Here is a 14,992-nt window from a genome sequence, read left to right as displayed (position 1 = left end):
TCAGGTAAGCGCTGTCCGGTGTTCTTTTTTAACCCCTGCATCAGGGTTGTCTCGCGCCGAATGGGGGGGGGGGGGGGGGGGGGTTGAAAAAAACAAACCCCCGTTTCGGCGTGGGACAACCCCTTTAACCTCTTCCGAACACAGCCTAAAGTGTGCCCTACATGGGATTGTGCCAAGAAGGCAACCACTTTTCAAATACCCTATTACAGCATATGACTGTCAGAATAGGTCCCCCATTCAGGACCCTCCTCTCTATGAATCAGAAAGCAGAACTCCCATTCTGGTGGGCTTTGCGCTGCCCTTATATTACAGGACAGCTATTCATGCGAATGGCTGCTCTGTAATACCACATTTGCCAAGGGTGCTACGAAGGGTATTTAGGGTGATTAGCTGTTCGTCACGCTCCCCACATTCTTAAAGGAGCTGTGTATGTCGGTACGATGCATTTAAGAGCTTTTCCAGGTCTTAAAAACTGATGATTTACCCATAGGATAAAGGTACCTGTACACGAGCCGATCGCTGCCAAATAATCACTGAAATGGGCGATTTTGAACAATATTTGAGCTGCTGCGAGCGAGCGGGCCCTGAGTGAGAAGTCTATCTATTTCAGGCTCCCTGAAATGAGACAATTTCTGGGCGACTTCTTGCTCAGTGTGAATAGGAGTCGCTCAATACATTACCGCGTTTACACTGAACGATTAACAGCACCCTGGTAAATAATCAATTCTTGGGGAGAGGGGTTTAAAAGTGAAATGATAAAAAATAAAACAAAATACCCATTTAATCTTTTCCAATTCACTGTCTGACGTCTTCCTACATTCTGATTGAAGCCTGTACAGTTCTGATGTCGGAAGACGTCCGGCAGGGTATTCTTACTGTCTATCGGCAGCCATTCTGTTGGGGGGCTCTCCGGCATGTTATATACTGCGGTACTAGCAGTACCAGTAGGAAACCCTGAGTCCAAAATTGGATTGCAAATGGTTAAAGGATCACTTTATGCATTAATTTGGCTTTTTCTGACTTTTCAATATCACCAATATACTAATCATACTCCTGCATATGTATATTTTAGTGGTCGCCAATATTATCGATACGCGGACCCATCCTATTCCAGCACCCAAGCTACTTAGGTGGTGGAAAATCCTTTTCTGATAAACCTTCCGTAATGGCAGCTTGACACAATATTTTTATATATTCGTGTTGGATATTGCCAGTGGCTTTTCGCTATAAACCTCTTGCATTATAGGTATAGTGATCCTTTAACAGAGCATGAAACTGAATGATAACTGGAAAATTTAATTTTGGATTTCCAGGCACAGTTCTATCAAGATGCACCTCTCACATGAAAATGGATTGCTGCTTGGGAGAGGAAACATTAACCTGCAAAATGACATGTCGCTAATGCTGTGTGCCCAGCAGAGCGCTGTCACAAGGCAATAAAAGGTTTTACAGTCCTAGAAGAACAGATGTATTCTGCAGTCCCAGGAGCAGCAGTGTATTCGGACAGGGAAAAAGAAAGAAAGTGAACTTTGGCTACTCTGCATGCACAGCACAAACACATCTTTTATGAAATAAGTGAACCTTTAACCATAAGAAGGAGATAAAAGGATTGGAAAATCTGAAGCTTTATCAAAACTAATAAGAAAGAGCAGAATACTTATGGGAAATTACCTCAACAAGACACGAGGTCTCAGATGAAAGTGCTCCAGAGGAGGAGAAGCGGCCTTCTGGCCATAGACCAAATAGTTACAGGGGCGACTTTAACTGTGATGGCTTATCCCGGTTATTAACAGCACATACCGTACACCGATTGGTGGGGGATCACAGGGGGCAGTAATGGGCTCAATTCTCTTTAATATGTTCATTATTAACCTCAGAGTAAAATATCAAGATTTGCGGATGTTACAAAACTGTATAAAGTAATTAACATAAGAGGATAGAAAAAAAAGTTACAGGGGATCTGGATAAGTTGGGGGCAGAAAGGTGGCAAATCAGGTTTAACACCGATAAATGTAAAGTTTGGCACATTGGAAAGTAAAATACATGTCACCATTACACACTTAATGGGAAACTCCGACATGGAAAAGGACTTGGGGATTATAGTTTACTGTAAGCTTAACCTGAGCAACCAGTGTCAGGCAGCTGCTGCCAAGGAAAATAGGATCATGGGGTGCATGAAAAGAGGTCTAGGGATACATGACAAGAACATTGTTCTTCCCCTCTACAAATCACTGCTCAGACCACACATGGAATGTTGTGGACAGTTTTGGGCACCAGTACTCAAGAAGGACATATCTGAGCTTGAAGGGGTACAAAGGCAACCAACTAAAGTAATAAACAGAAGGGGCGGACTATCAAAATTGGGATTATTCAGTTATGAAAAAAAGACAGCTGACGGGCGACCTAATATCTATGTATAAATATATCAGGGGGCAATACGGAGATCTCTACCATCATCTATTTATACCCACAACTGTGACAGTAACAAGGGGGCGCCCTCTAAGTCTAGAGGAAAGGTGGTTTCTACACCACCACAGAAGAGGGATCTTTACTGTAAGAGCAGTGAGACTAGCGAACTCTGGCTGAGGACGTGGTGATGGCAAATTTGATTTAAAAAAAAAAAAGTTTAAGAGGGGCCGGGATGCCTTTCTTGAGTAGAAAAATATTATAAATTATGGTTACTAGATTACTGAAGACGAATTGGCAACCCAGAGATTATTCTGATTGACAGTTAGGGAGGATTTTTTTTCTCTAAGACCTCATGCCCACGGCCGGGTCAGATTCCGACTGCAAAATATCGCAGCGGAATCAGACCGTGCCCCCCAGAGACCTCATACTCATCTCTCCAGAACCGCCGCGAGTGTCTCACCCAGCAAACCGGCATGCATGACGCGCCGGCCCTCGGCTGTGCTGCGGATTCTCGCAGTACTGCTGCAGTGCTCACTGCGGGACTATCTTGTGACAGATGGCTTCCATTGACTGCAATGGAAGCCGCCCGTGCAATTTTCCGCACAGAAAAGAACATGCTGCGATTCTCCCCCGCAAAAGGGCATAGGAGAATCGTTTAACACAGCATGTCTATGAACAGACATTGCTGCGGGTTTCACAGCGGGTGTTTGCCCACAAATTTCACAGCGATAATCCGTCCGTGGGCATTCAGCCTAAAAAACGAAAATTGGCTTCTACCTCATGGGATTCTTTCCCTTCCTCTGGACCAACACTGCAGGTTAGGCTGTACGGTATGGACCTGTGTCTTTATTTAGCCCTGCAACTATACTGTCCTAATATTTCATCTGTGGGGATCTGACCCCCAGGCCCCCACTGCTTCCCCCTCCATTATTTACGCAATCATCATTCCTGAATGCTTGAGGAATTACTTGGATATTTCTTATTTTTATGGCTTATTTATGTTTAGTTTTACTTTAAGCTAACCATATTTCATCAGAAACCAACTTCACCTGGCTGTAATTTTAGATACCATAAATTAATGTCATCATTTACAAGACATCTGCTTCTGCTTGAGTGTTGATTACAGAGTTTCAATATCACTGATCTTTTAAATGTGATTTTAAAAAGAATCCCAATTCTACAAATGAAAAAAAACACGGCAGCATCTAAGAGGATCCATTTTATGCCAAAGTTAATGCAAATGTAATAAGTAGTTTGGTGGAAAGACGATGGGTTAGTGCGGAACTGCCCATCATTGGGAGGGTGTGCTCATTGCAGCAATGGAAAATCAGAACAGCAAAGCCCCAAACCATTCATCTAGCCCCAAACCATTCATCTAGCCCCAAACCATTCATCTAGCCCCAAACCATTCATCTAGCCCCAAACCATTCATCTAGCCCCGGCTCCCTCGGGACCTTTTACACAGAACAATAATCGTTTGCATTCTTGCTGGATCACGGGAATGTCAACGATAATCGTTCAGCATAAATGCCGACCGCAACTGAACGAACGATTATTTGTTGATCATTCAAGTTCCGCAGCCATAAAGATCAAACGACGACTGGCTTGTGTCAACAGGCAGTCATTCATCTATGAACAGGGGGCCTGTTTACTGTGAATTTAGGCAAATCTCCAGCCGCTCCACCTGCATTCATCATTGAGATTCTCCGCTCGTGGCCTGCAATTCGCAGCATGCAGCGAATTGCCGCAATTCTCTGCGGTCAGCCTATCTGTCAAATATGCTGACCGGCAGAGATTCGTCTGCCGGCTCCTGCTCCTGGGCGGCAGAGATTCGCCGCGGGACTTCGCAACGCCCGTGGACAGGGGGCCTAAAGAGGACCATTATGCTTTTCAATATTCATCATAAAATAAAAAATTTTGGAACATCGCGTCTTAGAACTCTGTCTTATGTTCCTCTGTTATTCTCCCTGGAAATGTACTAAAAACTGACAACTGATAGCCCTCCTCAACAGGAATAAGGGTACTTTTACACGGCACAACTGTCTGATGCCTAAAAGGAACCGGTCATCTGCCTAAAACATTATAAACTAAGTAGTACTATGCACAGTGTGCATCGGGTAGTCAAGAAGAGAGGTTCAGCCACCTTTGCTTCTTGAGGCTCGGAGGGTCGCTTTAAAGGGGTCGTTTGGTTGTAAACTATTAATGGCTTATTCTCAGGATATGCAATCAATAGTAGATTGGCAGTGGTCTCTTTCCCAGTGCCCCTACCGATCAGCTGTTTGTTGAGCTAATTTCTGCAGGGAGCAGACAGCTCTATTCCCACTGCAGTAGCCAACCTTGTTATTACAGGCCAAGTTGTCATTCAGGGCAATGACTACAATACCAAGCCTGGCCACTGCAGTGGAAACGGAGCTGCCTGCTTCCTGCAGAAATCAGTTCAGTACACTGACCAAGAAAGGTAATTGACGGGGTTCCTAGCAAAAAAAAACAAAAAACCTGCCAGTCTACTACTGATGGCCACCAACAGTTTACAATTACATAGTATGTTAGGCTAAATAAGGACAATCTCCATATAGTTCAGCCTGTGTCCCCCCCCCCCCCCCCCCCCCTTGATCCACAGGGAGGCAAAAAAGAAAAACCCAATGAGAGAGAAGCCAATTTAGCTCATTTTGGGGGGAAAACTCCTTCCCACCTCCAAAACGGCAGTCAAAATAATACCTGGATCAACGTTTTAAAGTTCCTACCTGACTCCAAGACCAAGATCAACAACTCTGCTGGTTATTTATTGTCTATATCCTGTAATATCATAGCACTCTAGAAAGACATCTAGTCCCTTCTGAAACTCCTCTATCCATTTTACCATCACCACATCCTCAAGCAGAGAGTTCTAGTGTCTCACTGCTCTTACAGTAAAGAACCCCCTTCTGTGTTGGTGATGAAACCTTCTTTCCTCTAGACAGAGAATGCGTCAAATTAGTCACATGATAGACTCCAACTGCAGCTGTAATTCCTCACCGACTTATTTTGGGGTCCACTGGGTCGGAAAACACTGCTATTTTTAACATCAAATGTTACAATGGATCCTGATGCCGATGTGAACACAACCTTCGCAGCTAGATGACACGTCTGACAGCAGATTGGAGCTAATATTTTAAGGTTATCCCCATATCTACAGGATAGGGTATAAAACTTTATGATTGGTAGGAGTCTCCCCACCAATTTTAAATGCACTCATACCGACAATGGTCAAATTAGGATGCCGTATAAAACTTAAGACATTACGTTACATCTGCATGTAATCATTTAGAGAAAGTTACTTCCTGGATAATTTCTAAAAAGGCCTTTAAAACAGTCCATTCATTACATACATTAATTTTGCACATAAACATAAAAACATGTATTAAAACAAAAAAAAAAAAAAACTATAAAATTTGCACAAAAAGATGAAACTAGTTCCAGAAAGAACAACCTTGACGTTGTACAACTTCTGAATTTGCCTCACATCACATTACTTTTTGCCTTGCACAAAGATAAAAACTTCCCTGCTTCTATTAACATGTTGCCCGGTCCCCTCAGCAGAATAACGCCCGTAAGATGAAGCGACGCTGAACCCTGTACAGAAGGTGGTGGCTTCTCCCTTTAAATTTAGATTTGCCATCAGTGCAATATTTAGAGAAAAAAATAAATAAAATACATAGTGTTCACGAGAGGACTCGGAGGACGCACTTTAATTGAGTGCAAAGGGAGTCACAGCCAATTAGAGCTGGATAAAAACAGACAAATCTATCAGATCCAGAAAAATGGAGAGGAGGCTCTCACGGAGAACGACAAAAAGATTTTCTGCTGATGCTGCTGAGCAACGTGCGTCCTCGCTGCAATTACTGTTCACCTCCAAGACAACAGAAATTGGGCAATACGTGTTAATTCAGGTTTACTAAGCAAGCCTAAGGCTCACATAGCAGGACTGCACTAGACATAAATTACAGGTTCCGGCTGAGTTACCCTTGGATTGTTCTTGCTACATATAGGGGTAGAGACTGGCATCTGTCTCACCGTCACCCATAGAACTCACTGAAAACTTGTGTTCATAACAACTTAGCTTCTTGCCCACCGGGTAAAACCACAAGACCGAAGTGCCAGACGGCAATTAAAATGGTTGCAAATGCAACCCAAAAAAAAAAATTATATAGTTTCCAACAGTGTCGGGAAACAGCTGCAACAGGGGTGAGGTTTGTGCAAATTTACTCCAAAAGTGGATGGTTTGCAGGCATTCTTGTGTATTTTGGTGGTGGTGCCTTGATAGGGCTTAAGGCTGCCTGTCCATGGGCGTTGCAGTATCCCCCAGTGGGATACTGCCGCATGAGAGCAGGAGCCGGCAGACGGATTTCCGCTGTCAGCCTATTTGACAGACAGGCTGACCTCGGAGAATCGCGGCAAGTCACAGCATGCTGCGAATTGCCGGCCGCGAGCGGAGAAACTCAATGATTCTCCGCTCGTGGACACGGGGCCAGAGCTTTCCATAGCAATGCTATGGAAGCGTCAGACGGCGTGATTCGCTGGCGATTTACCGCCGGTGAAATCATGTCCGTTGACAGGGGGCCTTAGGTTGGTGATCAGATGGGGTCCTTTAACATGGGAGCGAAAATGATGAATGGAGGTGCAGCGGCTGGAGATTTGCCTGCATTCACAATAAACAAGCCCTCGTTCATAGATTAATGACTGCCTGTTGACACAAGCCGATCGTCGTTTGAGGTTTATGATTCTCTGCTTGTGTACAGGGTGGGAAGCGCTCTCCAGAGCAACGCTATGGAAAGCGTTCACTGCGATCCCCACAGCCGGATTAACACCACGGGGAACGCAATTCAAACCCGCCTAAATGTTCTCCTTTACAGCGCTTTGCAAAAGTATTCACGCCCTTGGTGCTTTTAGCCGTTTTGGTGCATTACAACATTTCAACCTGGAATTAAAATGTTTGTTTTTTCTGCGAAGGGATTTGATCAACCACTTTGGAGTTGCAAAATATTTTATACTGGGACAAACAAGACAGACAAACACAAAACGTAAAAGGGGGTAAAAACTTTATTAAAATGGATCCCATTCTTAAAATAATTCAAGCAGGTAGCCATACTAACCCATCCTCAGACCCAGCGATCCAGCGCTGCAGCCCCGCAGTCCTCACAGTTTTGGGTTTTTTTTGTAGAACTAACACCTGACCACAGCAGCCAATCCGAGCCAGCAGCTGTGGGATGCTGTTCTCCTGGCATATCCGCCCACAGCATCTTAACAGATATGCCAGGAGAACAGCACCTGACCCCTGCAGCTTCCTACTGGCTGCAGACATCAAGTGGTAGTCATTCCACAACACAGTCTTGGAGGATTGTGGGGCCGCAGCGCTGAATCGACAGGTCTGAAAACTGGCATGTACTGCTACCTGTAATATTTTTTTTTAACGGACTTGGATCCATTTTTGTAAAGTTGTTATAACACCCAGACAACCTTTTTAATGGGTGTAAACATACATCCCATAAAAGTCAATAACCTGTGGAGACACCTCTTGCTGCAATTACAAATGCAAGTCTCTTGGGGTAGGTCTCCATTAGCTTTACTAGAATACAAATGAGAAGAGTCTCATGTGTAGAACCAATTAGCCAGATTATTATAATAATGCTTCAAGAGCTGCTCACCTGCGGTCCTAGAGATTCCAGCAGAGGTAGTGTAATCCATGTGGCGGACACTCGTTCCCTTCCTTCACAGGTTAAATGGATGAAGCTATGAAACACAGCATCAGGCCATCCAAAGACAGAGCTGCTGGTTCTTGCCTGGTCTTTCTAACCTGTGAGCTAAATGGACTTATACTTCTCTTGCTGTCTTTTAGTCCAGGCACTGTGTTCCATGGCTTCATCCATTTAATGGCATCTCTATTAGCTTAGCACATCTAAGCACTGGGATTTTTGCCCGTTCTTCCAGGCATAACTGCTCCAACTCCCCCAAGTTACATGGGTTGTATTGATGTTCAGCAGTCTTTTAAATCATGCCACCAATTCACAATTTGGTACGAGGTCTGGGCTTTGACTAGGCCACTCCAAGACATTTCCATGTTTTCCCTTAGACCCCTCCATTGTAGCTTTAGTAGTTTGTTTAGGGGTATTGTCCTACTGGAAGGTGAACCTCTATCTCAGGATTTCCTAAAGAATCGCCATGTATTAACAACTATCCGCCTTTCCTTCAGCCCTGACCAGTTTTCCAGTCCTTTCCGATTAAACGTATCCCTACAGCATGATGCTTCACAGTGAGAATGGCATTGTTGATGATCATGAGGAGCGTTGAGTTTGCACCATACACATGATGGCCAAAACGTTTCATTTTAGTCTCCTCTGACCAGAGAACCATCTTCCATATGCTATGAAGTCGGCCACATGCTGTTTGGCGAACTCCAATTGTGTTTTATTATGTATTTCTTTAAGAAATTGCTTTTTTTCTGGCTTCTCTTCCATAAAACCCCACTCTGTGCAGTTTACAGTGGTTCTATGATCAGATACTTCCATCTCTGCTAAGGAACTTTGGAGCTCCATCAGTAATCGTTGGTTTCTTTGTTGAGTCTCTGATTCATGCCTTCCTTGCCTTTTGGTGACACTTTCTCTTGTAGTTCTGCTGTATTCCTTCCATTGTGTTATCATGAATGTAATAGCACAGACCACAGGATGTCCAAAGTTTGGGATATTTATATAGAACCCAACCCTGATCTGCAGTTCTCCATACTTTGCCTCTGACCTGTTTGGTCTTCATGTTGTTTGCTTAGCGGTGTTGCAGAGTCCGGAGTCTTTCAGGACAGGTGTATTAATACTGGCATCAAGCAACAGATAATGAGATCCTTTGATGGCCCACATGGGGTCAACTAATAATGCAACTGATTGGACCAGACATTTAGGGGTTTCATAGCAAAGAGGGTAGATGCATATGAATGGGGTGAATACATTAGCATTCCCAACTTTTCAGTATATTTTCTTTTTTTGAAAATTGGGTATTTTTTTCATTCTACTATCTGGACTATTTTGTAAGTTCCACTACATAAAATCAAAAAGTAAAATCCATTTTAATTCCAAGTTGTAATACAACAAAACAGAACAAACATCAAGGAGGATGAATACCTTTGCAAGCAACTGAAGAGCTAAGCAGTCAGTGATATCACTTCTGTTTTATACTCGAGCCCCATGGAGCTCTTCTGATTGCCAAGCTTCCCAATTTCAGTGACAAGCATCTGGTTACATTCGGTATAACCATCATCGAGTGCGGCGACGACATTTTGACAAATGAAAAGGAGCACACACATGAAAACTACCATTTACGGTGTTGAAGAGGTCAACAAACACCAAGTGTCAAATCTAAAGAAACAAATCATAAGGAATAAAACGAAATAATGAACAGCTTTCAAAAATAGTTATATGTGAAAAAATGGTGACAACATGGCTAAAATTGGGGGGGGTGGAGGGAAATCCCACTCCTCAAATTATTAGAAGTTGTTCATTCCTATAAGAAAAGACAAGGCTAGCAGAAATGTCACATAGGTTTCTGATTTTATAGGTGAACACAACTTTTTTTTTCTAGAAGACTATTTTTGGAAGTTACTGGTTCTCCTTGAGGAGATCCAGCTTGTATAGGAAGTGAAGGCAATGCTCCCTAAGAAATGTATGCACATTAGCTCTCCTCCAGGAAGAAAAAAAAAAGGCTTTACGCAGAATTTCATGTACACTGTATGGCCAAAAGTATGTGGACATCATCTTATAAGTTGTACATTTGGTCATTTTGGCTTCACATGCAAAACATCTTGCAGTAGAACAGCTCAGACGTTTTAACCCATAGAAGATAATATTTGGCTCTTGTCATCTGATCAATAAATAGGAAGGGCTATTCTAGTATGGAAAGGAAGAGGGTGGTGGGGAACTCCATATTAATGCTCTTGATTTTGGGATCAAACACCCATGCAGGATGTCCACATCTTTTGGCCACGTAATGAATAAGAATATAGTGTCTTGTGTTATACTCACAGGTGCTTTGTTGCCTTCATTAACACCAAAAACATCTCTTCTCTTTACAGTAAAAATCTCTGTATCTCGACAATCGTCGTCGTCATCCTCCTCTTCTACCAGCTGGAATTTGGTTTGTTTTTCAGCCTCTGAGCTCTCAGCCTCCTCCTCTTCCTCACTGTCTCCATCAGATTGTTCATCATGCTTTGTATTCTTTTTATTTGTATGGTTGAAACTCTTTCCACCAAGTTGAGATTTGAAGTTCTCAATTTCCTCATCACTGATTGTGCCAGGCTCCTCGACATCATCACTTTGTGTATTTTCAGACTTTTTTGAGTTCTGGGCTTTCTGAAGGAATCGTACTCTTGGAGCCACAGCAAGACCTAATGACCTGCAGCATGAGAATCCGTAAACTTATTAAAGCCAGTGGCAATAAATACAGATACATATAAATTAGATCAACGCAGCAATAAATATTAAAAGGAATAGAGCTGAAAGTATAAAGTCATCAGTTAAAGGGGTGTTAGCCAATCTACTAAAAAAGAAAAAAAAAGAGAGGTCCCACACTTCACTTCTTGGCCAGCAGCCAAGCTACATGAAAACAAGACTCTCAGAATCAGCTGATTAGAAGCACTTGACAGTTTCAAATGGACCCACTGACTTTTATAGACAGTGCCTGAACACATAAGTCAACTGTATGAGCTGGAAGCAAACTTTGGAACCCTCCGCTTCAAAAATACTGCGGAGGTCCCAGAGAATCAAAGATAGCACCGTGCTATCTTTGCTGTCTGAACGCTTTTACGCCGCAGGAATAAGCCCATCTAATGCATTGTAAACCAACACAATGGGCAGCGTATATCGGCCAGCAGTGAAAGTGCGGCCGATATACGCTCATGTGAAGAGCCCCGAGAATGTAAAACACTGAACGAGAAGTGAACGATTCTCAACGATGATCTGCCTGTCTAAACGGGCTGAATGAGTTAGCGGTGACATCACTCGCTCGTTCAAACGAGAATCGGCTCGTTTAAATGGGGCATGAGGAAAGGCACAATGCACAGTTCCAAGATGCTCCAGAATTGTTATTTTTTTAGCATGTATAAATAAGGCCTAAAACAGACATATGAGGAGCATCAAAAGGTTTTATTGAATACTGTGATTGAAAGGTAAGAAACACTTGTAGATAAAGAAGAATGTGCATGATATGCAATGCCATCCAGTCTCTGGGTCCCCGGAGGACTCCTCTCCTAAAATAACTATGAATCATAAGCAGATTTCCAGCTCTACATATTCTATCTACAAAGAACAGCTCTGATAACTAGAAGGAGAATATGTCAGACACAAAGCAGGCAATACAGAGTATTATAATGTGTCTGCTAGAAGGCATCCCTACTGGCGCAGAGGTTAACCTGCCGCAGTCCGTAATTAAAGAATAAATTGTTGTAATCAAAAAGTTACATTTTGTTTCCCTAGCCAGATGGCCTATGCGTGCCAGTCACTTCCATGTAACATTTAGGCCACAGAGCAGTCCTGATGAGTCACGCTGGCAGCACGCAGCCAGAATATTTAATCTCCTACATTGCTGCTATTCTTATAACAAAACAAAAAAAGGAAACAAAATTGAAAAATCGTGAGAAAAATGAAGCAAACAGCACATGGACACAGACTGTTAGGAAAATGTGTGTTTATTGGCCCCAGATACCTCAGGACCCGGGCAATCAGATGATTAGGCACCTATTGTTGGTGCGGCTACATGCAGGGTACGGAGCGGAAGCTGCTCTTCATAGATTTAATGAAAGCTGCACCTGCAGTTACAAGCACCAGCCACAAAAAACGGGTTGGACAGGCACCTTCCGTTCTGTGCCAGTGTGTACAAGCATTCACTACAGGCACTCAATCTGCTGATCGGTCGGAGTCCCAAGTGGCAGAATCCAGATGATCAACTATTGGTGACCTATCCTGAGAAGCCATCAATAGAATTTCCATGAAAAACGCCTTTAAACGAGTTATCGGTGGGAGATACTTACCTGATCCAGTCCAGCGATGCTGATACCTCCACTTCCAGCCTGGTTCTCTTCCAAAGTGTTGGTAAAATCTCCGCAGAGGGGAAAGACTGTTGTGGAGGGGTCAGCATTGCTGGACAGGATTGGGCAACTATTTCCTCTCTCTGGCTAACACCTTAAGCCTTATTCACACAGGCAATATTCACATTCATAGTTTCAACTGACTGCATATGGACAGCACACTGACCCATTGGGGCTATGCAGACCAGCTTTTTTAACCTTTGGAATGGTTAACTGAGAAATTGGAACAGTTAATGGGTGAAAAAAAGAAAACAGAAAAAAATAAATAAATAAATAAATGGCGCACATTCACATATGCATTGATCTACTGCTTCTCTCAGCGATACTTATAAGGCCTCATTCACATGGGTGTATATGCGCACTATATTACGCACATATCTTTTACGCAATACGGAGAGCTGAAATCTCATTGAATTGCATTGGGGTATTCAGACAAGCATTATTTACCTATTATGGTTCGTATTACAGACCGAAGTAACCCATTATAGTTAATGGGATTGCGCAAATACACAGTGACTGCGCATGATAGTCAACGGCAGCTGGTGTCTTGGGATGGTGGTGTGGGGGGACGGAGATATGCTCTTAGACCTGGATCAGGGCAACAGTGAGCTCTTGGGACACTTTTATGGTGCTTTTTGGAAGCATTAATACGAAATGTCCCAAACGTTCTCAACTGGATTCAGGCCTGGGGAACCAGAAGTCCAGTAAATGGCATCAATGCTTTTGTTATCCAGGAACTGCCTACACGCTCTGATCACAGGAGGCTGGCAACAGGAGGAACCCAGGGCGCACTGCACCAGCGTCAGTTCTGACAATGGCTCAGAGGATTTCATGCAAGTTCCTAATAGCAGCCAGGGTACCGTTGGAGGTCTCCACAATCCTGCCAGGATATGCCTCCCCAAACCATCACTGACCCATCACCAAACCAGTCATACTGGATGATGTTGCAAGCAGCATAATGTTCACCACGTTACATGTGATCAGTGTGAACCTGCCCTAATCTGGGATGAGAACGTGGCACTAATGGTGGACCTGCCAATTCTGGTGTTCTCTTGTGAATGACAATCGTGCTCCACGGTGCTGAGCTGTGAGCATACGTGCCACGACAGGATGTTGGGCCCTCGTGCCATCCTCAGAGTCTGTGTCTGACAATTTGGTGAGAAACATGCTGACCAGTAGCTTGCTGGGGGTCATTATAGGGTCCTAGCAGTGCGACTCCTGTTCCTTCAGTCCTGATGCTGGTTTGGTGCCCTTCCATGGCCTGGCCAATACTCCTCATGTAACGGCCCACCTCCTATCGGGAATACAGCCTAATCAGACAGACTGAGGTTTACGTGACTTGGGGGGTTGGTTACACTGTGGTACTTAAGTGTTCCCTTCATTTTTTTGAGCAGTGAAGAAGATAATATAGAAAGGGAATACAATTTCAGTACAGGTAAAACAAACCAAGAAATCATTACAGTGCTTTAAAATAAGGCAACTTACCCAGCATACTGTGCAAGTGGCAATCTAAAGACATCAAAGACTTCCTTGTCTTTCATTAAATAGACGGATCGCAAATAGGAAACAAAACACTGAAGAAAAAAAAGAGAAAAACACACACTTGTGTGATTGTTAATAGTAAAAACAAAATACACCACCAATCGTACAAACTGAACAATGGTTATCAAGGGAGGAGGAATTGGTCACAATCAAACTGGAATGACCTTTAATTTTCCACTAATACCAGTTCCTCACTCTTGGTTCTAGAATTCATGACTAATTTTTGTCATCTTTACTGGTTTTCAGTCCTTTGCATACAATAAAAAAATGGATGTAAACAAAAACAAAACAAAAAGGTAGTGAATCTCTTTAAAAGGGTTTATCAGGGATTTTTTACTATTTATGGACTATCCTCAAGATGCATAATCAATAACTGATCTGAGTGGGTCCGCTACTCTGGATTCCTGAAGAAGATCAGCTGTTCGTTAGGCCACTGACAGTGTGGAAAGCACTGAAAACAGATAGTGCTGCCAACATTACAGTACCAATTGTAAGGAAAGGAAACAGCCCTAGGGAATAGCTGGCTAAACAAATAATTACCAAGAAAATTGGCAGAGGCAAAAGAATAGCCTAATGCTTATACCCTCCCAAACACAAAACAAATTGTATAGTCTAACATATATGCACTCAAAAAAGACAAAACACACTTTAAAATAAAGGAGTAGGTGGCTGAACGACATCTGGAGTATGTCCGTAGAGAAGCTAAGTGTATGTTAGCTAGGCAAGCTGAAAGGGTATTATACAAAAGTGTGAGTTAAGAGGTGCTATGCAAGCAGCCTGATTATAAGTTTCCTAGGTAAGCTAAAAGGGCAGTCATTTATAGCCACTATCATATTTCACACAGCATGCTGTGCTGAGGAAAACGAAATAGCTGCAGGCAGCTAATACTAGGATGCACAGGGTGTTAGTTGATAGAGGTGCTATAAGTAGCAGCCA

At 43.1% G+C, this 14,992-nt stretch overlaps 1 protein-coding gene across 1 annotated transcript in view; it reads right to left on the bottom strand.

Annotated features, from left to right (window-relative positions):
• The window catches only part of DDX10 (DEAD-box helicase 10), a 219,381-nt gene that overhangs the window by 163,221 nt on the left and 41,168 nt on the right, over positions 1-14,992 (bottom strand). Inside the window, exons 12-13 of the mRNA XM_066582115.1 lie at positions 14,000-14,088; positions 10,455-10,824 (exon numbers count right to left, since the gene is read on the bottom strand). Of these exons, the coding sequence (XP_066438212.1) occupies positions 10,455-10,824; positions 14,000-14,088 (459 nt within the window). The remainder of the gene's footprint in view (positions 1-10,454; positions 10,825-13,999; positions 14,089-14,992) is intronic.

The sequence above is a fragment of the Eleutherodactylus coqui genome, chromosome 1 (assembly GCF_035609145.1).
Source record: "Eleutherodactylus coqui strain aEleCoq1 chromosome 1, aEleCoq1.hap1, whole genome shotgun sequence".
Classification (NCBI taxonomy): domain Eukaryota; kingdom Metazoa; phylum Chordata; class Amphibia; order Anura; family Eleutherodactylidae; genus Eleutherodactylus; species Eleutherodactylus coqui.
Note: the sequence above shows the minus strand (reverse complement) of the source record. Positions and strands in the feature narration are given on the sequence as shown.